Source organism: Macaca nemestrina, chromosome 7 (assembly GCF_043159975.1).
Source record: "Macaca nemestrina isolate mMacNem1 chromosome 7, mMacNem.hap1, whole genome shotgun sequence".
In the NCBI taxonomy this organism is placed as follows: domain Eukaryota; kingdom Metazoa; phylum Chordata; class Mammalia; order Primates; family Cercopithecidae; genus Macaca; species Macaca nemestrina.
Window position 1 is genome coordinate 14,544,195 of NC_092131.1, and position 26,619 is coordinate 14,570,813.

General features: G+C 41.7%; 1 protein-coding gene across 3 annotated transcripts in view; it reads left to right on the top strand.

Annotated features, from left to right (window-relative positions):
* Positions 1-26,619, top strand: part of LOC105467664 (BTB domain containing 7) — a 104,695-nt gene that overhangs the window by 46,565 nt on the left and 31,511 nt on the right. The window contains exon 4 of one of the 3 annotated variants that reach the window (XM_071099681.1): positions 1,045-23,241. The exons of the other annotated variants lie outside the window; for them this stretch is intronic. Coding sequence (XP_070955782.1) covers positions 1,045-1,121 — 77 coding nt within the window. The 3' untranslated portion in view covers positions 1,122-23,241. Of the gene's footprint in view, positions 1-1,044; positions 23,242-26,619 lie in introns of those variants that run through there. 3 annotated transcript variants of the gene reach the window in all.

Sequence of the window (26,619 nt, forward strand, 5' to 3'; positions counted from 1 at the left end):
GGCTACTGAGGAGAAGGAAGGCAGTTCACCTGTTAGAGCTCTGGCATGGCTCAGGCCAGGTGGAACTAAGTAGTCTGGAAAGAAGGGATATGCATAGCATAGAATTAAAAAGAGTTGATTATAAGTCTGAAAACTGAGTGATCAGACCCTCTCCCCAACCCTGGAATTCATCTTTATATATGGTATTAGAAAAGGATGTGGTTTTGTTCTTCTCCATATAGTGAACCAAGTACTCCCTATGAAAAAATCAATTTCCCTTCCTGATTTGCGCCACTCTTTTTTTTTTTTTTTTTTTTTTGAGACGGAGTCTTGCTCTGTCGCCCAGGCTGGAGTGCAATGGCCGGATCTCAGCTCACTGCAAGCTCCGCCTCCCAGGTTTACGCCATTCTCCTGCCTCAGCCTCCCCAGTAGCTGGGACTACAGGCGCCCGCCACCGCGCCCGGCTAGTTTTTTGTATTTTTTAGTAGAGACGTGGTTTCACCTTGTTAGCCAGGATGGTCTCGATCTCCTGACCTCGTGATCCACCCATCTCGGCCTCCCAAAGTGCTGGGATTACAGGCTTGAGCCACCGCGCCCGGCCAATTTGCGCCACTCTTAAAGCTGCTATGTATGCATGGATTGTATTCATGCATCAGTACTGAGTCTCCATTTTGTCCCAGTGGTCCATTTGTCTATTCTTGCATTACTATCACTTGCAACTGCCCCCACAACAAAACACAGGAGACCTGAGATTTTCTAAAATTTTCTGAATTTTCTAAAGAAATTAGATTCCAAATCTAGAAATAGCTACAGAGGAGGATAGGGATGCGGCACAGGGTTGAAATCTATAATTATGTGAAACCCTATGGTGAAATCACCTACTTCCTTAACCCCTGCTGTAATACCAGCCAGGCACAAATACAAGACGAAACTGGAGTCCTGGAAATGGTGAACAGCTCAAAAGTATATATACTTACAGATACTGACGTTTTGGGTTTCCACAATGAAATTACACTCAGGGGTTATACAATGAAAAAGCCAGCTTGCCTTCCATTTGTTTTACAGAGGAGACTACAGTCAGCAGGCCTGCCTGTGCAGCAGAGCTTTCAAACAGCTGTTTACTGCCTCAGTCTTACAAATGAAAACCCATCCAAGGATAACTGGACATTTGGGGAAAGCTTCCAAATTGAGACAGAGATCAGAGCAAAAAGAACAAAGTCCTGGAGGAAACAGACAATGAAGGGAGCAGAAGAAAAACTTCAGTAGAATCAAAATATCCTTATATAAAAGAACTTTTTATGGAATCAGTGAGACATAAGCAGGATGCTATTACAGTAAAAACAGGAGCTCTTCAAAATAAGATAGCAGAAATGAAAGATATAATGGAAGCATTGAAAGGTACAGTTGAGGAAATTTAGAAAGTAAATAATAATGAAGAGATGAGTGGAGACAAATAAGAAAATTAGAGTATTCATCCAGGGTCTAATATCTAACAAATAGTGGCTTTAGATATATATATACCAGAGAAAAGTGAAGAGAAGACAGTATCTAAGGAGTAATATAAGAAATATTTCCAAAACTAAAGGAATTTCTATATTAAAAGTTTCTTTTTCAGAACACTAGGGAAAAAGAGACAATTTTAAAATGTTTCAGGGAGGAGAAAAATTAGGTTCCATGCAAAGAAATAGAAATCAGATGGTATTGAAATTTTCAGTAGCAACAACTGAATACCACAATACAGTGAAGTAGTGCCTTCCAAAAGCTGATGGAAAATTATTTTAAACACAAAATCCTATATTTAGCCAAATAGTCAATCAAGTGTAAGGCTAAATAAAGGCATTTTTCAGTCATACCTCAAAAAACTGCCTGAGTAGGGATATTTCCCCTGCTTCCCCACTCAGGCAGCTGCTAGGAATGTATTCCACCAAATGACGAAGCAAACCAAGAACAAAGAAGTGAAGAATCTAGAAAATGGAGTCCAGCACGGAAAGGAAGCAAAGGGAGATCCCAGGCATCAGCCACACAGTAGGTCTAGTGGGCATTCAGTCTAGCCCAGACCGGGAGGGTGAAAGGCTCCAAGGAAAGAGGTGTCTGGGAAGAAATCAGTTACTTTCAATGTTTGAACATTAAATAGCAAATGACAAAGCGATTTTATGACTCTTGTGGTGCATTTATGAAGAATTAGCAATAGGTTCATAGAAAATGAAGCAAGTGGAAAAAGAAGAAATGAATATTTCCAAGATAAATTTAACCTTACATATGAAAGAATATATAATTTTAATACACAGCATGGCTCAGCTGTAAGCACTATTTAATTATAAACACTGAATATTGATTTAATAAAAATAGTAATATAGAGAGGTAAATACTAGAAGAAAGAGCTAAAGAATTGAGAGTAGTTACCTCTGGGGAGCAGAACTGAAAGTGGAAGGGATGTAGGATGGGGTCGGGGGCGGGGGGCGCTTAGGGTTAGCATTGTGTTACTACCAGACTTTTTAAATGATGAGCATATGCTACTTTGATTACAAGTTTAACTTTTTTTTTCTTTTTTTTTTTTTTGGGACAGTCTCGCTCTGTCACCCAGGCTGGAGTGCAATGGCCCAATCTTGGCTCACTTCAACCTCGGCCTCCCAGGTTCAAGCGATTCTCCTGCCTCAGTCCCCCAAGTAGCTGGAATTACAGGCGCCTGCCACCATGCCTGGGTAATTTTTTGTATTTTTAGTAGAGACGGGGTTCCGCTATGTTGGCCAGGCTGGTCTCAAGCTCCTGACCTCAGGTGATCCACCCGCCTCAGCCTCCCAAAGTGCTGGTATTATAGGCGTGAGCCACCACGCCTGGCGCAAAATTAATAAAGATACGACATCAGTGCCCATAAGAACCAGAGAGACCAAGAGAAGGCCACAATCCTAAAGAACTGGAGACTTTATCATATCTTTGAGGTACAGAGGGCTGTTACTTACCTCCATTGGTCATCCTGTCAGCCTATGAATGTGGTGGGGCTCAGAGATGATTATTAACTAGCCTTTTCCCAGGTTTGGAAGTCATGAAGCTGTAACTCAGCTGTAACCAGCTCTTCTGACCCTAGCCCAGTAATTTGGGCATGGTAGGAGAAGGGAGAAATATGAGACCCAACTTCCAGGGATGAGGGTGGGAGGCTGTGGCCTACTCTTAGGAGCAAAACAGAAGACTAGTGATTGAAACATCAACTTGTAGGAGCCTCAGCTGTGAGCCGGATTTGTTGCTGAACAACAAATCATTACCCCTGACTTGGGTGGGGGGTCATGTGGGCTCAGGAGATTTAAAGCCGTGGGGTCAGGGATCTGGGTAGCTCACTCAAACTTTGCTTCAGAGCACTTAGCCAGAGAACAGGGGCTTTGTACTGTTTCAGCCATGGTTTCCTGAAGAGAGAGCATTCCTATATTGGTCATTTGACTTTTCAGGCTGCCCAGCATTAGGACCTTCTTCCTAGTCTCACTGTGTAGGTCTTCATAGGAGGCAGAGCCCAACTCCCAGTAGAAAAGCCTTAAAGGTCATATACTTTCTTCTCTAGCCTTCTGTTGTCAGGGTTGGTGGTATAGAAAAGCAGGGACTATAGAGAATTTTTTCTGGAAGCAGAGTGGGGCAGCAACATCTAGTGGAAAAGGAGAGAAGGCCATGGCAGTGGTGCCATTGATGACATTCACTATCCAGGGACAGAATGTAGGAGCTTTAGTGGCCAGGGTCCCAGGGCAACTCAGGGTCTTCACTGGGCTTCTGTGTGGTGGAGTCCTCATTCTGCAGCCTTCCTTATTCCATGGCTACTGAGCTGGGTCTCCAGCTTTCCCCAGCAACACTGTGGATTAACAGTGTCCTTTCAGATGAATTCCTTTTCTCTAAGCCAACTCGAGTTGTTTTCCGCTATTGCAGTGTAAGAAGCCTGATTGGTAGCAGCACCTATATTTAAAAGACTAGCATTTAAAATTCCAAAAGAGATGACTAGATTGGAAGAGTCTCCAAAGAAGGACCACTTGTTTGATCACTTTGACTTTTCATAGTGACCTTAGCATATACTGGGTAAACAGCTCTGAAAATATGAGAACAGTAAGAGTATACCATTCATTGGTAATTTTTTGAGGAAAAGTTCATTGTTTAGGAGAACTGTAGATTAACTCATGAACTTTAACCATCCTTGTCATAAATACTGTTGACCTCAAAGCAAAATACCCCAGAATTAGCACCAACATCTACGGGCATATTTCCAGTGCAAGACATTTTACTGTAGACTTCAAACTGCAGATTTTGTTTTTTCATCTTGATCACAAATGCATTTTTCAATCTTTACAATATGAAATTTATTTATAACTTTAGTTCCAAAATGGATTCTGTAATGCATTTGCCCATATTTTTAGTCATAATGGATGTGATTATATTTTATTGAATTAAAAACCTACCAGAGAAGCAACTGAAAGCAATGACCTCGTTTTTTCCCTTAGCAACTTGGTCACTTTCCAAGAGTGTGTGACTTGAAACAAATGCAAAATAGCAAAGACTTACTGTCCCCACTCACTCATCCATTTCTGCCTCTTCCCAGCCTCCACTGTCTACATATGGACACTCTTCCCTCTGTCTCAGTTCTATCAAGTTGGTAGTTTATTTTACTTCTGTCTAGAATTGTTTCCTCTTCAGCAAATTTATCTGAATGGACTTCCTAGAGAAGAATGGGACCAAGCTAAAGACCATTATCAACAGATCAGAATAGTAAATGCGGGTTTCAAACATGCAACATAGATGAAGAGTTAATCTCAGTTTCGTGAATCTCAGTTCAAGTGACTCTGAAGTTGTTATATATCTCTAATCGTAATAAAATATAACATTTGAAAAACATTACTCAAAATTATGAGTACAGTTCTGAAGTATAATATGTAGGCCAGGCACAGTGTCGCATGCCTGTAATCCTGGCACTTTGGGAGGCCGAGGCCAGTGGCTTGCTTGAGTCCAGGAGTTCAAGATCAGCCTGGACAACAATGTAAGACCCCCGTCTCTACACACAAAAAAATTTTTAATAAAAAGATAAAAATAGGCCAGGCACAGTGGCTCACGCCTGTAGTTGCAGCACTTTGGGAGGCCGTGGCGGGTGGATCGCATGAGTCTAGGAGTTTGAGAACATTCTGGCCAACATGGGGAAACCTGTCTCTACAAAAAATACAAAAATTAGCTGGGCGTGGTGGCACATGCCCATAGTCCTAGCTACTCAGGAGGCTGAGGTGGTAGGATCTCTTGAGCCCGCGAGGTGGAGTCTGCAGTAAACCAAGACTATGCCACTGCACTGCAACCTGGGGGACAGAGTGAGACCCTGTCTCAAAAACAAAAAAATAAAAATTAAAAAATATAAAGTATAAGCTGGGCGTGGTGGCTCACGGCTATGATCCCAGCACTTTGTAAGGCCAAGGTGGGCGAATCATAGGGTCGGGAGATCGAGACCAGCCATGGCCAATATGGTGAAACCCCGTCTCTGCTAAAAATACAAAAATTAGCCAGGCGTGGTAGTGGGTGCCTGTAGTCCCAGCTACTCAGGAGGCTGAGGCAGAATAACTTGAACCTGGGAGGTGGAGTTTGCAGTGAGCGAGATCGCACTACTGCACTCCATCCTGGGTGACAGAGTGAGACTCCGTCTCAAAAAAAAAAAATATATATATATATATATTTTTTTATATATATATATTATTATATTGCATGTTTTGTTTTAAAACTTAAATCATTTTTCATATAGACTACAAACTCTTCACATCTCACCTTCTGCTCTCACTTTTCATTTGTCTGGGGTATCTTTGGTTTTGATCATTAAATGTCCAAATCCTACCCTAACCTTTAAGACCAAACTCACATGCTTACTTTCCTTGTTTTGCTTAGCCATTCCAGGTTAAAAGTATTTTCTACATCCTTAGAATTTCTAAAACACTTTTTTTCTTAGGGTTTTATATCTTCTAACTTATTTTGGAATTACCTAGGTACCTGTCTCATTTCCTCTATCACTTAGTGTATTGTGTGCTCCCAAAGTTGTGTATCAAAATCTTGGTCATCTTTGAATAACCTGAGAACCTAGCACACTGCTTTGTTCTTAGTACACTGTCAGTTACATGTTTGGAATTATTTTTAATACCTTTGAAAGCTGAGTAACCTTTTCTTTAAAAAAAAAAAAAAAAAAAAGTGGGGGAGTGGGATAGCAGGGGTTGTAATAAATTTTATCCCTAGGAGTTGCAAACAAAATGAAAGCACTTAACCCCAGAATAGGAACAAAATATGAAGTGTTATTTATAAAAATAAGTTTAGATATGGTCTAAATGGTATAACTCTCTACCATTTAATTCACGGTTTAAGTTCAGTGTCAGAAAACCTATCTCATCAACTAAGTGTTTACTTGTCGGTTCATTGATTTAAAATAGATTATCAGTTGAATTTAGAAAATCCTCAAAAGCCAGTTTAATGCTCTTCATCTTTTGAAGCCAAAAAAAGTTTAATCCAGAGGCAATCTTTTATTCTGCACTGATTTATAATTTAGATCAAGGAACGAATTGTGTATCTAAAATTTATTAATAAAAATGTATAGTAATAATGAGAATTAAATTTATGGGAAATTATATAACTCAGAATGTTAAGGTAACTTGGAAATTCTTAATCTAAATTAAGTATCTTTTTGTTTCTTACTTGTCCTGTTTATTAAGAGAAAAGAAAATTTTAAGGAGTTGCCAGTATTTCTTTGTCTTTGAAAGTGGAATGTTTATTCACCCTTATTTGTATACTTAGAAGACATTGTATTGGCCTGGCGCAATGGCTCATGCCTATAATCCCAGCACTTTCGGAGGCCGAAGCAGGCAGATCACTTAAGGCCAGGAGTTTGAGACCAGCCTGACCAACATAGTGAAACCCCATCTCTACTAAAAATACAAAAATCAGCCAGGCATGGTGGCGCACATCTGTAATCCCAGCTACCCTGGTGGCTGAGGCATGAGAATTGCTTGAATGGGGGAGGTGGAGATTACAGTGAGCTGAGATCCTGCTATTGCACTCCAGCCTGGGTGATAGAGCGAGAGACTCTGTCTCAAAACCAAACCAAAATAAAACATTGTATATAAATAAATTTTATAGCTTGTTATATGACTTTTAAAATGTAAATAAATATCAGGTACCTTGTAGCTATAACAAGAAATGATATCTCTAAAATATGCACTGTTAGTTTGTAGTAGAATCTATTAAATGTCTAAATTTCTTTTTATTTAAAATAATGCAAAATTGGCACGCTTGTAATCCCAACACTTGGGAGGCCACGGCAGGCGGATAGCTTGAGCTCAGGAGTTCAAGACAAGCCTGGCAACGTGGCAAAGCCATGTCTCTTAAAAAAAAATACAAAGAAATTAGCTGAGTGTGGTGGCACACGCTTATTGTCTCAGCTCCTCAGGAGGCTGAGGTGGGAGGATAACTTGAGCTCAGGAGTTCAAGACAAGCCAGGCAACATGGCAAGACCACATCTCTAAAAAAAAATACAAAGAAATTAGCTGAGTGTGGTGGCACATGCTTATAGTCTCAGCTCCTCAGGAGGCCACGGTGGGCGGATAGCTTGAGCTCAGGAGTTCAAGACAAGCCTGGCAACATGCAAAGCCACGTCTCTTAAAAAAATACAAAGAAATTAGCTGAGTGGTGGCACACGCTTATAGTCGCAGCTCCTCAGGAGGCTGAGGTGGGAGGATAACTTGAGCCCAGGAGGCAGAGGTTTCAGTGAGCTGAGATCGTATCACTGCACTCCAACCTGGGCGACAGAGCCAGACTATGTCTCGAAACGAACAACAGCAACAACAAAAATTATACAAAGTTTAGTTAGAAGCTTTCTCAACAAGCAAAATCTTTTCTCTGATAATAAAATTCAAAAGATGGAGAAGGCAAAATAGCAGACTTTGTAAACTTAGGGCATCTCATTTGTCTTGAATTATTGAGATACATGTTCTTCACTACAGCTTGCACATATCACCATGTATATATGACTTTCAAAGTAAAATAGAATAATTAACATCAATTGAGGCCAGGTGTGGTGCCTTCCATCCCCAAGGAATACAAAATGAATGAAGTCTGACATACAGGTGATTTGGTATAAGGAAAATAGGACTGGGGATGAGGGCAATACTGACTAAAGAGGGAAAATGGCAGAAGGAAGGAAGAACTTCTGCATTGAACAAATATCCTGGCTTTTCAAACTCAGAGTTGAGGTAGAGTTGAAGTTTCTGTCTTAAAACCAAGCATAGGCTAGGTTCAGTGGCTCACGCCTGTAATTCCAACACTTGGGGAGGCCAAGGCAGGCAGATCACGCGATCAGTAGTTCGAGACCAGCCTGGCCAACATCGTGAAACCCCATCTCTACTAAAAATACAAAAATTAGCCAGGTGTGGTGGCGGATGCCTGTAATCCCAGCTACTTGGGAGGCTGAGGCAGGAGAATCGCTTGAACCCGGGAGGCAGAAGTTGTAGTGAGCCGAGATCGCACTGCTGCACTCTAGCCTGGGCGACAGAGCGAGACTCAGTCTCAAAAAAAAAAAAAAAAAAGCATTGCTTTTATCTTCTAAAATATCCAGAGGAAGACTATCATGAGATGGAACAATTCTGTTTACTTCTAGTTGTAGAAGTGGAAAAGAAGCTATTCCAAGAATTAAGATAGATTGATAATGATATTACTTAGCTGTTACTGTGAAAACACTGTACTAAGCTCTTTTTATGGAATACCTCACTTAATCTTTAAAGTAACCTATGTGGTAACTGCTATTATGCTTCCTGTAATAGAAATGAGGTAACAAATCCTAAGTTGCTACCTCTCCAAGGCTACTTCAACAGATCAAAAGATGAACTTCAAAACAAGAATGTATTGAGCACCTACTCTACACTCAGTGATCAAGCTTCATGTATACTTTGCACTTCAGCAGACTTTAGATAATACAATTGATAACATTCATAAATAAACCATCCCCTGTAATAACTCTCTAGTAAAACTTTACCTCTTAATTAATTCATTTCAAAAACAGTTCATTCTCATTGCTGGGTGAAAAAAGAAATGATACAGAAACATTGCAGAAAGTGTATTTTCGCCTACTAACAATGCTTTTCCCAAATCCTTTTTAGTGACATACTGTGAACAGTTTGATGGTTTTCCTTACAAATCTTTATATGTGCATGTCTGTGTGTGTATTTAACGTGCATATCTTACTCTGTTATAAATAGCATCACACTATATATATTACTTTTTTTCATGATAAACCTTGGGAAAATGTTTATGTCAGTATATATAGAGTTTACTTTTGAATAACTGATATTTTTTAAGTTACTGTCTAAAAATATAAGTAATAGGTCAGGTAGTCAGATAACACAGATACTACTAAAAGTGCTTAAGAACTATAAAATCTCACTCCTCTGTGATAACTACTATCAACAAAAAGTACCTTTTTGGCTAGGTGAGGCGGCTCATGCCTTTAATCCCAGCACTTGGGGAGGCTGAGGCAAGTGGATGGCCTGAGTCCAGGAGTTTGAGACCAGCCTGGGCAACATGGTGAAACTCTGCCTCTACAAAAAAAAAAGTACAAAAATTAGACAGGGCACAGTGGCTCATGTCTGTAATCCCAGCATTTTGGGAGGCCAAGGCAGGTAGATGCTTGAGTCCAGGGGTTTGAGATCAGCATGGATAACATGGTGAAACTCCTTCTCTACAAAAAGAAAAAAAGCCAGGCATAGTGGTATACACCTGTGGTCCCAGCTATTTGGGAGGCTGAGGTGGGAGGATCAGGAGCCCAAGAGGCAGATTGTAGTGAGCCAAGATCGTGACACTGCACTCCAGCCTGGGTGACAGAGTGTAAGACCCTGTCTCAAAAACAGAACAAAACAAAAATTGACTGGGCATGGTGGTGGGTGCCTATAGTCCCAGCCATTCAGAAGGCTGAGATGGGAGGATTACTTGAGTCCACCAAGGTCAAGGCTACAGTGAGCTGTGATTCAGCCTGGATGACAGAGCAAGATCTGTTTCAAAAAAAAAAAAAAAAAAAGGTACCTTTTTATAAATAATATCTTCAGAATACCGGCTCTTAGTTCAGAGTATATATATGATGGGACTGCTAAAACTCTCAGTGAATATTAACTGTCCAGAAACTGCTTGGCTTCAACCATGTTTTCATATGTTTAGTCTCTTGTAAATTAACGTGGGCTGGTCTTACTAAATACGTCTCCACAAGGGGATTATTTGATATATTAAAAGACTTTGAGCTCTGTTATGATCCTTGGCACTAAAACATTTTTATTTATCTCATACTTAGTGACGTTTATGTTTATAAAACATCTGACAAATGCACGTGTCATAAAATTTACAGGTGAAATATACATACATCTGAAAGTAGTGCCAAAAAACTGAAAATATATTTGCACACTTAAATGTCTTTGTTTCTAGCGATATTCATCTTCAGCCTGAAGTGGTTTGTTTGGTTTTTATATTGGGTTTTCATTGTCAGTGTTCCTTTCTAATTGAAGTTTACATTGTTTACATTAAAGAACAATGCTGAATTTTGAAACCGATTCACTAAATTATCTCTGGAAAATACATGGACATTACCTTGTGTTTCTAAATCTTTTGACATCTGAGCTTGTATCTATTATGAGCAGTCAAGTTTTTCTAAGCTAAACTGCATGATTAGTTGTTATGCCTCATCTTAAACCCTCGATTGATAGTTTTTTGTTTATAAATATGAACAGTAAAAATAGTAAGAAGCTAAAGTTTTCCATGGTGTGAACACCACTTCTAATCTACATTTTGATGTCAAATTTTTAGAGGCAGTAGATTAAATAAAAATAGATGGATACAGTATTACAAATATCATCATCACATTAGGTCTGGAAACGTGAGAACAGCTGCTGTCCTAGTTTTCAAGCAAATAAAGGTAACAGTGGGACATTATTGGGCCTAAAAAAGATATAGCCTATCAACTCAAGCCCCTTTGTATAGAGTTAGCACCATGATTCCTATACTCACTCATTTAACAAACACTTATTGAGCTCTTACTGTATGCCAGATCCTGAGATTAAAGTAATGAAAATGATAGTCCATCAGTCTGGCCAACATGGTGAAACACTGTCTCTACTAAAAATACAAAAATTAGCTGGACATGGTTGTGGGCTCCTGTAATCCTAGCTGCTTGGGAGTCTGAGGCAGGAAAGTCGCTTGAACCTGGGAGTCGAAGGTTGCAGTGAGCTGAGATCATGCCATTTCACTCCAACCTGGCAACAGAGCGAGACTCTGTCTCTACAAAAAAAAAAAAGAAGAAGAAAAGAAAAGGATAGTCCAGTGTTAAGTACTGATAGGCAGCTACAGTGTGAGTGCCCTAATAGAACACTGGATGCTGGGGGAGTACCTAGGAGGGCGAGAAGCCCCAGACCCCAGTATGAAAGGGGAAGGCAGGAGAACATTATCAGAAACTTCCCAGAGAATGAGACCTGGATAATGAGTAGGAGTTAAGCAAAGATTGGAGATGAAAGGGAGCATATCAGGCAGCAGGAACTGGCCTAGAGAAAAATGAGAGCTAGGCCTTTTTGGCTGGAGAGACTGAGGTTGCAAAGAGAGGTATGGCAAGAAATGAGGCAACAGAGGCAAATGGCTCTAAGACAATTCAGTATACTAAACTGAGATAATTGGCTTTATCCTCACTATGGTAAATCTTGTGGCCTGATTACATTTGTATTTTCCGAAAGCTCTCTTTGGGTGCAGCATGCAAAGACCATAAGAAATGTTCTAAAAATAGTGGGGGCTTTAAAAGTACATACATTCTGCTGTAAATAGATGAAATCTGTAAATTTTATATCAGAATTACTAATTCTTTTTAAAAGGTTTATGCTGTATGTAATAATTTGTTCAGGAGAATTTGTGGAGCACCTGTTCTTTCTCAGGCACTGTTGTCAAGGACTTTACTCATGTTGTCCTCTATGGTAGGTTTTTCCTCCATTTACAGCTGAACTGGGGATTAAAAATATTGTCACTCACCTAAGTGCTGGGATTACATGCCTGAGCCACTATGCATGGCCAAGACTATTAAAAGGGACAGAAACTTGAAAGATATGCTTTTATATGGATAGATAATCTTGTACCACATGATGTTGTTTCAGTCAAGAGCAGACCACATGTACAACGGTGGTCCTATAGGGTTATAAAATACTTATTTTCACTGTACCTTTTTAATGTTTAGATGTGTTTAGATGAACAAATACCATTGCATTACCATATTACAGCTAGAAAGTGTTAAGGCCAAGATTTGAATCCTGGTCCCTGTGATTCCAGAGCTACTCTTTCCCAGGTAGGGGAAGAGGGAATATGATCTCTGAGAAGAAATCATCTGTGAGGTGCACTGTTTTGAAGGGAGCACATGATCATATGTAAGAGGTAACCAACCAGAAGATATCAAAGTTTTCTGAAAAACTTTTTTTTTTTTTTTAATATACGGAGTTTCAGTCTTATTGCCCAGACTGGAGTGCAATGGTGCGATCTCAGCTCACTGCAACCTCCATCTCCTGGGTTCAAGTGATTCTACCTCAGCTTCCCAAGTAGCTGAAATTACAGGCGTCTGCCACCACTCCTGGCTAATTTTTTGTGTTTTTAGTAGAGATGGGATTTCACCATGTTCGCCAGGCTGGTCTCGAACTCCTGACCTCAAGTGATCCACCCCCTCGGTCTCCCAAAGTGCTGGAATTACAGGCGTGAGCTACCACGTCTGGCTGAAAAACATAATTACATAACTGTACCCCAAAAGCTTTGGTTTTTCCCTTCAATGATATTCTTTAATGCCGTTATAATAATTTACTATTCATCACTAGTGGGGTAATGGTCTAAGGATAGTAAACAAAGTATAGGTGTAAATGGCTAGCTTTTGTTTTCAAAGAGTTGTGAACTGCTGAATTTTTCAGCTACTGAGTAGGAGGATTGGTGTTTTTTTTGTTTGTTTTTTTGTTTGTTTTTTTTCCGGATCATGAGGTCAGGAAATCGAGACCATCCTGGCTAACACGGTGAAACCCCGTCTCTACGAAAAATACAAAAAATTAGCCAGGCGTGGTGGCAGGCGCCTGTACTCCCAGCTACTCGGGAGGCTGAGGCAGGAGAATGGCCTGAACCCGGGAGGCGGAGCTGGCAGTGAGCCGAGATCGGGCCATTGTACTCCAGCCTGGGCGACAGCACAAGATTCCGTCTCAAACAAAAAAGTATTGTTTTTATTTAACATTTTAATAAATCTGTGACAGGAAATTATACATTTGGGTTGTCACTGTTTCTGTTCTCATTACAGATGTTTGACTTGCCCTGCTCTCTTCAAACTATGCTCCCTCCCTTCCCCTTTGCACACCCCGCAAATCCTGTGCTTGCTTTGGTGGTAGAATACATCAGTACAGTGGGTACCCTTATCAGGGAACTTTGATTATAATAATAGCTGTCATTCATTTACCATAAGGTAAGCAATGGACTAAGAGCTGTGTGCATATTATTTAATCCTCAAAGTAACCCCCTAGGGTAGATGGTATTATACACATTTTTCAGATAAGGAAACAGGCAAAGATTTCACACATCACACAGCTAAAGAGAATTGGAATTGGGTTTCTGGTCAGTCCAACTCTAATGGTATATCCTTTATCTCTCTTCCAGCAGGATGCCTGAATATAAGAATGTGTTCAGTTTCAGAGTTCAGGCATCCTGTAAGTCCCAGAGTTAGCTCCCCGTGCATTACAGTAGAGGGCTATATGTGGTGTCTTTGTGCAGAGAACTGACATTCCCATGAATGCTTTCCCTTCATTATGCTATTCTCATTACCCCCCACACTTAAATGTAAACATTTTAAATGCTGTATTAGATAACACTAATTTATGAAGTAAACATTAAAGAAATATCAATCTAGTCAATTAAGTACCTTAAGAATTATTAATGTGAGCTGGGCGTGGTGGCTCACACCTGTAATCCTAGCACTTTGGGAGGCCAAGGTGGGCAGATCACCTGAGGTCGGGAGTTCAAGACAGGCCTGGCCAACATGGTGAAACCCTGTCTCTACTAAAAGTACAAAAATTCTCTGGGCATGGTGGTGCGTGCCTGTAATCCCAGCTACTCGGGAAGCTAAAGTGAGAGAATTGATTGAACCCAGGAGACAGAGGTTGCAGTAAGCTGAGATCATGCTACTGCACCCCAGCCTGGGTGACAGAGTGAGACTCCCATCTCAAAAAAAAAAAAAAAAAAATTATTATTAATCTGTGTGTGTGTGTGTCATGGCTTGAAGAGAAATCATTCATGAATTGTCTGTATGCTTTAGCCTCCTCTACTAAGTTACTAAAGTTATTCCCTAGAAGTTTTCAGCTGCTTTTCCAGCTTTGTCTGCTTTTGTCTCTCGCACAACTTGTCAGAAGCTGTAAGAATAAAGAATATAAACATTGTGTACCTTTTCACACACATGCAGCGTGAATCTCAGTGATTGCCTCTTTCCCATTAGAAGGGATTAATGTTCTCCAGGTAGACAGCCTTCTCATTTCCTTTCCAGTATTCACTTGGTTTTGTAGTCAGTGATTAATTTTTTACAGAGCACTAAGGAAAAGAACTTCTGGCAGCTTCCATAGCCTGGTGGTACTTTTTTTAAATTTAACTTTTAATAGGTAATAAATTCACACGGAACAGAATTCATCATGGTATTCAGTAAAGAGTCCCCTGCCCTTCCAGCTTTGTTCCCAGCCACTCAGTTGCCCTTGACAGAGGCAACCAGTGTTACAGGTTCCTGTGTACCCTTCCAGATAGATAATCCAGAGATTGTCTCAGAACATAACCTAAAATGTATTGAAAGGGAGCATAAAAAGATATTTAGATTGGAAGTATAGTATTAGTAATGCCTGACTGGCATTTAGCTCTTGCAGGAGAATCTTGTAAGACTTTTTGAGACAAGGTCTCGCTCTGTTGCCCAGGCTGGAGTACTGCAGTGGCATGATCACAGCTCACTGCAACCTTGACCTCCCAAGCTCAATCAGTTCTCCCACCTCAGCCTACCAAGTAGCTGGGACTACAGGCATATGCCACCATGGCTGGCTAATTTTTAAATTTGTTTTTAGAGACCGGGTCTCACGCTGTTGCCCAGGCTGGTCTTGGACTCCTGGGCTCAAGAGATCTGCCCTGCCTGAGCCTCCCAAAGTCCTGGGATTACATGCATGAGCCACCATGCGTGGCCAAGACCATTGAAACAGAGACTTGAAAGATATGCTTCTTTGTGGATAAATGGTCATGTACCACATGATGATTCAGTAAGCAGCAGACCACATGTACAACAGTGGTCCTCTAAGGTTATATAATAATGTACTTTCACAGTACCTTTTTGATGTTTAGATGTGTTTCATTGAACAAATACCATTGCATTACAGTTGCCTACAGTATTCAATACAGTGACACACTGTGCAGATTCGTAGCCTATGAGCAATGGCCTATATACTGTGTACCCTAGGTGTGGAATAGGCCTTATACCATCTAGGTTTGTGTACATACACTGATGTTCACACGATGATGAAATTGCCTAAAAATGCTTTCCTCAGATGGTATTCCTGTTAAGTGACCACTGTTAAGCAACTTGAAGACTATACTCTGTATTATGCCTCTTTACCCAACAGGGACAATCAAATTCCAAATATTAGATACAAGGATATAAGAAACAAAACACAGAAAAAGACAACTTTTAAAATTTTTTTGCCAAACTATAATGCATCCTTGCCTAAAATATAAATTATATTCTTCCCACTCCTCAGAGAAGTGGTAAAGTTAGGTGTGTTCTGAGAAAAGAATGCTGAAGAAGATAAAAGGAATAAGGGTACTAAGCAAACTAAAGTGATTTGGATTGTCCAGTCTATCAGAAAGTATATTACTAAGGTGGCCATAAATGTAGTACAACCAGTAGACCCTAAGGTGAACCCTAATCTCCATTTTCTGGTATTCACACAGTAGTGGGTTATATGTAGATTCTATCCCTTGCCATTCTCACTCCACCTGAGAATTTAGGTAGCCCCCCCATTGTGTACCATAGCCTTTTGTACACCCCTTTTGTACTACTTACTACATAGAGGTGAGATTGCCTACTTCGTTTTCTACCTTTCTAGAGCATTGTTAGCTTCTTGAGATCAAGAGCTGTATTATTTATCATTGTATCCCTCACTTATAGTACAGAGCCTGCACAAAGCTCAATTTTTTTAAAATGAAAGTCTAGAAAGGTAATCTGGAATCCAGGGCTGGTTGGCCCATTAGTTTGACCAAAATCTAGAGTGGCAATTAAAAATAACATTACATCTTGTAGACCAGTGTCAAGACTGGAGATTTTTGTATCTCCTCTTAGCCTGGGTTCTCTCCAAAACGTAGAGTCTCGTATAAGGACTTGCAAGCAAATAGTTTATTTTGGGAAGTTCTCCCAGAGAATAGGAGTGGGTAACTGATTAGTGAAATGGAAAGAGAGCAAGCCAATACAAGCAGGTGTTCTGAACTGATCACTGCTGTGGTCAGTCAGGCATAATCCTACTGGAACTCACTGATAAGCCACATGGAATGTACTTCAGGATTGTCTTCCAGAGGGAAGAAAGAGGGGACAATGGCCGGGTGCGGTGGCTCAAGCCTGTAATCCCAGCACTTTGGGAGGCCGAGACGGGCGAATCACAAGGTCACGAGATCAAGACCATCCTAGCTAACACGGTGAAACCCCGTCTCTACTTACAAAAAAAAAAAAACTAGCCGGGCAAGGTGGTGGGCACCTGTAGTCCCAGCTACTCGGGAGGCTGAGGCAGGAGAATGGCGCAAACCCGGGAGACGGAGCTTGCAGTGAGCTGAGATCCGGCCACTGCACTCCAGCCTGGGCGACAGAGCGAGACTCAGTCTCAAAAAAAAAAAAAAAAAAAAAAAAAAAAACGGGACATTTACCTACCAGCCTCCATCTCTCCACTGGAAAAGTGTTTCCAATAGGGTGTTCACTCCCTTGCATCTCATGGTTTGCATATGGACAGGTGCCTAGCAGATTCCCAGAGGTGCCGACTCCAAGGGTCAGAATTTTCACAGCAGTCAATGAAAGATACAAAGATACAGCTGAGGCAGGGTGCTGTAACTGGGCTGCTCTGGTGAAAGGCAGAGTGGTTGTGCAGTGGGCACAAGAGTTGCTTAATTTAGTCTGCTTCTTGCATCACTCATATCAGTTCGTGTGCTCCATCATCACCGAAGCTTCAAGATGGTGGCTACCCACACCTCTTCAAAAGACTCAATCAGGGAAGAGGATGGGATTAGCCACAGTCCAGCTGCTACAGCTGGCTGGAAGTTTCATCTGATATTTTCATGATAACTCATCCAAATTCAATCAGGGAAGCTGAGCAACTCTGACTTACAGGATAAGGGAATTATTCTAGGAATTGGACCTTAAACAATTGAAGGAGAAGCTAGGGAAGTAAGTCCAAAAGGGAGAATAGGATTCAGAGGAGTTACCAGCCAGTCAACCTGAGAAGCCAAGCGCATCCAGCCACCAAAGTGGGACTGCAAAGGGCAAGCTCATGGAGAATGGCTATTGTGTCTGGATCTGCAGCCATGTATCTGGGGACGGGCACAGGGCCAGTGTTGGTCAGCAAGGCTGCAGTTGGAAGAGCTGGATGCAGAGCAGAGGAAAAACTAGTGTCCCCTGGCACCTCTGCAACTAGCAGTCACCACATCACAGTGACTTTTAGAGAGTAATGGGCACTGCCTCTTGTCTACCGTCCAGATTTCACACATTTCTCTTGGCCAACTGTGACTTGGAACCATATAGGGATGGAGATGGTGGGGAAACAATGATCATAATGTCCTTCTTCCCTCACCCAAACTAGATTGTTGTCATTCTTTGCCACTACTTCAGCAGGCCCAGGCAGCCTACCAGGTGTGATCCAGACCTTCATCCCAGAGGTATTTGAGCTCTTAGTTTCTTTGCCAGTAGTTGCTACAATCACTAGGTTTCTGTCATCCCTTAGGAAAGAAGCACCAGAAGATGCCGCAGTGAATCACCTGGGTTCTGAATGAACTGCTGTTGTATTGCCACAGACATTGCACCTCGTCCAACACAGTATCCACTTGTACAAGTGTACCTTCAGGACCTGCCAGTGCAGATAGCCAGGTCTTATAATTCTTTGGGTGTCTATACTCTTTCCTCCCAGAACAGGGACTGTATTTTCCCAATCAGACTGTGCTGGGAACATGATCCTCATTATTGGTTTGGAGGTAGTGAGAGAAGGCAGGAACTGATCTTAAAGAGAACAAGCATTATCTTTTCAGGCACCTGCAGGGTCTCCAGATGAAGGAGGCTGCTGCTTTCTAGTAAGGAGTTGGGGGAGCTGCTTCTCCTAGCCCAGAAAATTCAGGTAAATGTTGGAGTTTAATATTCTCAGCTAAGCCACCCAAATATCCCCATTCCAGGTTTCTGTGTCCCAAGTGTTCCTGTCAGGACCCAGATTTTATCATAGAATACCAGTCGAGGCTTTCTTTCATATCTCCTTAGTAGTTCTGATATCCTTAAAATTAAGTCTTGAGCCTGAATTTTGGCATTCTGCCCTGCAGCTGCAAGAAATAGGGTCTTTTCAAACACTGACCTGGAAGTCTTCAGACTTTGAAGAATGCCTAGATTTAAGGGTTGGCTAACCTGAGCCTGTCATTCTTTGTTCATGGCCTGTAAAGCTGTTAATCCAGCCAGTATCTAGGCCTTATAATCACTAATGTTTCCATTCCATTCAAGTGCCACCATGATTGGTGATCTGATACTTTACCTTCCACATAAACCTCATTTTAATCTGCTCCTGGTGTTGTCATGCTACTTATATACAGGGGTTATCACCATGCCACCTACCAGGAGGAATGGGAGGGGGAAACCTTTTGCCATTCGGTCAATGAGTAAGGGAGATCTAGAATCTCATTCAAGAACCTTGTTTTCTAGGGCCATCTCTGTTACTAGCTATCTTTGCTGGGTGTCTCCTCCCATTCCTCATAATCCCTGCTGAAAGCACATCCCAAATCAAAGGCTTACATGCAGGTCACTTATTCAGTAAGTATCCCATGAACCATGAATAGGAGTGAGGGGGAGCACTACAGCAGTGGGTCGTTGAGCTGGTCACCACTGCAGACACCTGGGTTTAGACTCTTCTTCAGAATTGTCCTCCTGAGAAATAGTAGAGAGGAGCGTTCATCCAACCAGCTAAGAGTCACAGCATCTAAGGACCGACAGTGCAGAACACTGAGGTGCAGGTTAACTTGTCTTCTCACCCTTATATCTGACACTCAGTTTTTGCTTTGGATTAGGAATTCTTGGTTGCCTTTTAAGAATAGATTTGTAGGTATGATGTGATGATAGTGCTGTTTTAGAAAACTTAAACCTTTCAATAGTGTGCTCTGTATGCATTGGAGTCCTGGGTAGAGGGAGACAGTAGGAAACTTTTCAGTAATTGGTATGTGAGATGCTAAGGATTTGAACAAAGGTGGTGATCTAATGGGAATGGAAGAGAGGCTAATTGAAGGATGTTCTGAAGGACGAATCTGTAGGACACATTGACAGGTTAGACGTTGAAGTCAAAGGAGGCCAGAAAGACAGAGTAGAAATTTAAGATTTCTAGGGTATTGGGTAGACACATTGCTCCCCAATTTCCAGCATAATCCTCAGAACTTCAGATTCTTTCAGCTGACATGAGAAAATAAGACTCACAGGATGTAGGGTTTTTTTTTGTTTGTTTTTGAGACAGAGAGTCTCGTTCTGTCGCCCAGGCTGGAGTGCAGTGGTGCAGTCTCGGCTCACTGCAACCTCTGCCTCCCAGGTTCAAGCGATTCTCCTGCCTTAGCCTCCTGAGGTCATGAGTAGCATTTTTAGTAGAGACGGGGTTTCACCATGTTGGTCAGGCTGGTCTCAAACTCCTGACCTCATGATCCACCTGCCTCGGCCTCCCAAAGTGCTGGGATTACAGGTGTGAGCCACTGCACCCGCCCACAGGATGTAGTTTTTGTTTTGTTTTGGTTTGGTTTTTTGAGACAGGGTCTCACTCTGTCATTCAACCTGGAGAGCAGTGCCATCTCTTGGCTCCCTGCCACCTCTACCCTCCAGGCTCAAGCGATCCTCCCACCTCAGCCTCCTGAGTAGCTGGGACTACAGGCATGTACCACTACACCCACCTAATTTTTGTATTTTTTGTAGAGACAGGGTTTCATCATATTGCCCAGGCTGGTCTCGAACTCCTGAGCCCAAACGATCCACCCGTCTTGGCCTCCCATAGTGCTGGGATTTCAGGTGTGAGCCATCGCACCCAGACAGGATGTATTTTAATCTGGCACAGGCTAAGTGAGGGTCGAGAATTAGTGATGCAGCTGCCTGAATTTAAAACCTATGGTCTTTCACTTTCTGCCATACTCACTTCCTTTATTTCTTAATTTCTTTTCCCAGGATTCTGAATCAGTCATATACTGATTAGTAAGAAAGAATTGAAGCAACTTTTCTCTCAAGCCTGTTTGTACTTCAAGTCTTATTTCTAACTCTGGTGCCTCTGAAGAGTCACCACGCCAAGTCTAAGGCCGGCCCTCCTCTAACTTACGATCTTGTTTTATGTTGCATGGCAAGCTGTAATCTCCCTGTTCCTTTTTCCCTTCCCCATTGCCTGTTTCCTCCTTCCTCTTTCCACCCCAACCTCAATATGAATCTGGAAGCCGTTTATACATTTCCTGATGGACATGAGCCAGTGGAAAGGTTTCCCACTGGTATTGGTGAAACAAGTAGGGTGGCATTGTAGGAATAATAAGTAAGGGGGAAACAAAGATCCTGACAGTGTATTCAGGAGAACTGTCAACATTGAGGCTTTTTTTTAGTTACCAGAGGAACATGAAGAAGAGAAACAAAAATTGATAATAAAAACAGAAAGTGATCCTATGTAACATGCAGCAATACAGTCATTTTGTGTTACTGAATTTCAGATTGATTTGTTAGCTCTTTATGTCTCAGCCTTCAGCCTTGGTCATTCATTCATATTAGTTATGTGACTCAATTTTTTGAGGGAAGGTATTTTTGCTCACATTAAGGATTAGAAAGAAAATATCCTAGTAAAAGAGAATAGAGGAAAGGATTAAATAAGAAGGCGATGGATCTGTATAAGCAAAAGAAATTGTAAGAAGTTGACTTTGTACTACCTGCCAACCTCCCAACAGCATCATTGAAAATCTGTCTGAGTGGAATATATTGGTGCCTTTTATCCATTAAATGCCTTGGCTGCAGGTGGAATTTTTCTGTTACCAGGAAATTGTTAATAAAAGCTGCTTTTTTTTTTTGTTTTGAGACAGAGTCTCGCTCTGTTGCCCAGGCTGGAGTGCAATGGTGCGATTTTGGCTCACTGCAACCTCTGCCTCCTGGATTCAAGGGATTCTCCTGCCTCAGCCTCCCGAGTAGCTGTGACTACAGACACATGCCACCACACCCAGCTAATTTTTGTATTTTTAGTAGAGACTGGGTTTCGCCATGTTGGCCAGGTTTGTCTCGAACTCCTGACCTCAGGTAATCTACCTGCCTCAGCCTCTTAAAGTGTGGGATTACAGATGCCGACCACCACACTTGGCTGTTAATAAAAGCTTTTGGCCAGGCACAGTGGCTCACGCCTGTAATCCCAGCACTTTGGGAGGCTGAGGCGGGTGGATCACCTGAGGTCAGGAGTTCAAGACCAGCCTAGCCAACATGGCAAAATCCTGTCTCTACTGAAAATACAAAAATTAGCTGGGTGTGGTGGCGGGCGCCTGTAATCCCAGCTACTCAGAAGAGTGAGGCAGTAGAATCGCTTGAACCCGGATAGCTGAGGTTACAGTGAACTGAGATCACACCACTGCACTCCAGTCTGGCAATAAGAGTGAAACTCCATCTCAAAAAATAAAAAAAGTTTTTGAGTTGATCTAAAAATATCTAACTGGTTTATTAGTCAACCATTGCTGTGTAAGAAACAACCTGAGAACCTCAGTGGTATATCACAACGAACATTTATTTCTCATAAGTTTCTGGGTTAGGTGGGGCATTTCTGCTTCAGTTTGCAGCAACTGGGACCTCTCTCATTGCCACCGTGAGTCAGCAGGGGTGGCTGTGTTCCCAGGGCTGCTCATTCTCCTCCTGGGACCAATAAGCTAGTCACAGTGCGCTCTTCACATGGTAGGAGGTAAGGCCAGCCCCGTTCCCAGAAGAGGAAAGGACTCTAGACAGAGCCGTACTATTCAAAGCACGTCTACAGTGAGTGAGCTAGGTACAGAAATTAACAAGCATTTAGAAACTTTAAACAATTGCCACAATATTCAAGAGGTGTTTTTGCTGAATAAAGTACTGGTCCAGGACACATTGGAAATTTAAAAAGAAAGAAAAAACTGTAGCATGACTCGCGATAGTTTGCAAAGTGCCGAGAGAGAATACATGACATTCTGCTCACTAGAACTGACTCCCTGTACTGCCCATGAGTAAGCATTGTGATCTGCACGTGTGTCATGGGTTTGTGTTAGGATCACTTTTTCACCAAGAGTCTGATCATCTTTGAGTGTGCTGATGGTTTTGGACCTACAGGACTTGTCCATTACCAAGGATGTGGCACCATGTAAAGCTTCCCAGCACCCGCTTGTTGGCCTTTCCCTGCCAGCATCCCTTCTGCCTTGCTGGTATATTTACATTTTCATTCCAATATTGATAACCTTGACAAAGTCTTATTATCATTAATTGAAATCCTTTACCATCAGATTAAAACATTAATTTTGACATTACCAACATTCCAGTTGTTTACCTGTCTTCCTTTTACATTTTTGAGTTAATATCACCATGTTTGGTGTATTTATAAGGTACTTTCTGCTCGTGAGAGAAGTAGTTCTAAATAAGTTCTAATGAGCAGTGATTAGTAAGTCCTAAGTTAGGGCTGGGTGCAGTGGCTTACGCCTGTAATCCTAGCACTTTGGGAGGCCGAGGCGGGTGGATCACCTGAGGTCAAGAGTTCAAAACCAGCCTGGCTAGCATGGTGAAACCCCGTCTCTACTAAAATACAAAATATTAGCTGGGCATGATGGTGGGTGCCTGTAATCCCAGCTACTCGGGAGACTGAGACGGGAGAATCACTTGAACCCAGGAGATGATGGTTGCAGCGAGCCAAGATCGCGCTACTGCACTCCAGCCTTGGCAGCTGTGCAAAGCTCTGTCTCAAAAAAAAAAAAAAAAAAAAAACCTAAGTTAAAGGCATAAAAAGCAGGAAGACGGGGGACCTTTTGGGAGGGGAAGGAAGGATATGTTTTGGTAGGACTTGGCTTCTTCCTAGATGTGTAACCTTGAATAACTTATTTAATTTTCGTGAGCCTTAGTTTTCTCATCATAAAATGGGGATGATAATGGTAATAATAATCTCCTTTGAGAAGAAGTGCTAAAATTAAATATTCTAAAGCAAGCAATTAGCACAGAGCCTAATTGTTTTCAAGAGTGTTAGTTACTGTTATTTGCTTTTAGTTATCTACTAGGTGCCAGACACTATAGAATCAGATAAGATGGGGCCTTTACTGAAAAGGGGCTTATTCTGGTGGAAGAGTCAGACAAATATATATAAGAAAGATATAGTAGTATGAGAGTTTTGTGCTGTTATAGACAAACACAGGGTACCAGAGAAACTTTTAGGTAGGAGGAACACCTGACCTAAGACTTTGAGGAGCAGTATGAAAGTAGGCTCTTAAAAGAGGCAGCATCTAAGCTGAGACTTAAAGATGCAGAGAAGTTAAGAAAAAGAGTTAGGGGCATTTCAGAAAAGTGGAACAACACACGCAAAAGCCTGGAGGTGCAAGCGTTTGGTGGGCTTCTGGGGAATTGGAAGGGACGAAGTATGACTGGGGTGTAGAGTCTGCTCAGGGATGGGCTGGGGAGTAGGCAGGTGCCAGATTATCAAGGGAGATGTAGCTTGGACTTTTTCTTGAAATCATTTGTAGCATGAAGCTATTGAATAGTTCGTTAAAGAGGCATATATAATTTACATTTTAAAAGATCATTCTGGCAACAGTACAGAGAGCAGATTAGAAGGGGAAAGACTGGAGGTGGAAATTTTTTTAAAGGCCATTTCAATAATGCAGGGGAAAAGTATCAGGTTCTGAAAAGGAGGTGGTGAAATTCAGTGGAGATTCTGTGGAGGGGTTGGATTGAAAAGAAGAATGAACAGCATCTGGTGACAGATTGGTTATGGGCGTCCGGAGATGGACCCCATGATAGCGCTCAGACCTCTGGCTTTGGTGACTGAAGAGGACCAGATTTCCCAGAGGAAATGAATTGACTTTGGCATTTAAGATGTTTGTGGGAAATCCATGTGAAAGTCAGGTGTGACTGGGAGTCAGCTCAGGCTTGGAGCTATCAACTGGGAAGTCAGGGATATAATGAGGTGAAGGCCGTGGGGCAGGTGATATCACCAGGCAGTGAAAAGAGCTGGGTATTCAGGGTACTCGGCTTAGGTACTCCAGACTGTTTGAACAAATGTGGAGTGTCAAGAGTATGGTCTGATTTAAATCCCATAACAACCCTTTGAGGTAGGAAACAATCTCAGCTTTGCAGATGAGAACATTTCAGACTCTTGAGAGTTAAGTGATTTGCCTAAAGTGATTTTGCTACTGAGTGGCAGAGCTAGGATTTTGAGTCCAATCTGTCTGATTTTAAAGCCCATTTTTTTTCCTACTGTATCCTGCTTCTTTGTAGACCTCAGCAGTTTAAATATTTGTGATCATGTTATCTATCATTCTTTTTCTTCACCTCTGCCAGTATCCTGGTTTAGTAGGATTGTGATACATCATTTTAAATAACCAGCTTTTCTCTCATTTGCCCTGCTTTACTCCCAAACACATCTATAAGATTGCCTTTCCTATCAGATTGACTCATCCCACTCAATTCTATTCCAATACCCACTTTAAAACAACAGGCCAACAGAGGTCCTCCACTGGCTACTGAATGAGGTCTGTCCTCCTCAGCTCGGCATTCAAGGCTCAAAGGCTCATCATAAAATGATGACTGTTGAAAACTTTCCCATATTTCCCGCTTCTCATCAGCACATCTTCATGCCTTTGGGTGTCATCTATATGTGGATATAAATGTGGTGGTCTCATTGTGTTCCTTATAGGGATATTCTTTTAGTGCTTAGAATAAATATATCTTTTACTTGCTCTGTTACCATCTTTATAAAAACCGGTTTTGTCTTTGTGATGAAATCAGCTTGGATGTCTTCTGACCTTAGTTCCCTTTCCAGCATCAGGGTTCTTTATACTGTATCCCTAATGTGATGAGCCAGCCTCTGCTCTGACACTTTCTAGAGGGTTCCTTTTTTTGATGGGAGAAGAGGATGGAAATTCTAATTGTTAGAAATTTCTTATCATTGAACCAAAATCTCCCTGCTTTTAACATCTGTCTGTTTCCTGGGAACAACGGATAAATCAGTCATTTCTCCTCTGCCTCATGAAGAGGCATTTAAAGACAGCTCTTATGGCTCTCCTCAGGATTCTCTGACATAACTCAAATAATCTCTTGCTTGGAGCTTTTCTCCTGTGATAAGTTGCAAACTCTCTACTATTCCCTCGCCCTCCTAAGACTCTTGCAGTTTGGTCAGTGCTCATCTAAACTGACCCACGGGGCCCAGAACAACACAGCACTCCGCAGAAGGCAGCACCATTAGTCCTTTGATTACAGCTCGATGCTTGTACCTGAAAAGCCTGAGATAGATTCAGATCTATAACACCCATGTCACATTTTGCATTCATTCAGTTTAAAAAAAACCCAGATATTTTACATAGTTCTAGTTAAGCCAACCATCATCTGCTGTGCAGTCGATTTCTTAAATGTAGAACTAATTCTCCTAGTTATATTTCAACTTCATTTTGATCAGTCTTTTTAGGCAATTATGATTCTGCTATGCAGTGTGGTTTTAACTGTGTTTCCAAGTTTGGGGTTATCTGAAGATTTTGAAACATACTTTCCACATCATTATCCAAGGTTTTTGTTTGTTTGTTTTTGAGACAGGGTCTCACTCTGTCGCCCAGGCTGGAGTGCAGTGGTGTGATCTCAGCTCACTGCAACCTCCACTTCCTGGGTTCAAGCAATTCTCCTGCCTCAGCCTCCTGAGTAGCTGGGATTACAGGTATGTGCCACCATACCCAGCTGATTTTTGTAATTTTAGTAGAGATGGGTTTTTACCATGTTGGCCAAGCTGATCTCAAACTCCTGACCTCAGGTGATCCACCCGCCTCAGCCTCCCAAAGTGCTGGGATTACAGGCGCGAGCCACTGCACCCGGCCCAAAGTTCTTGATAAACATGGCAAAAACCAACTTCCACTCCATGCATCAAGTTAATCAGTGCTATTTATGAATGGTTCTGTTAACCACTGCCCTGTCATCCCATCCCCTGTCTCTTCATCTTATCTGCAAAGATCTAATTTGTACATTCAACGCGTTTTTATTTAGCACAAGTGCTAGGAATACATTGAAGATAGCAGTCCCTATCTTGTGGTGCTTACAGTTTAGCAGCATCATGAAATATTTTCTAAATGCTTTGTGGAAATCAAGTTATGCAGTTATCTATGATATTTCTTCTC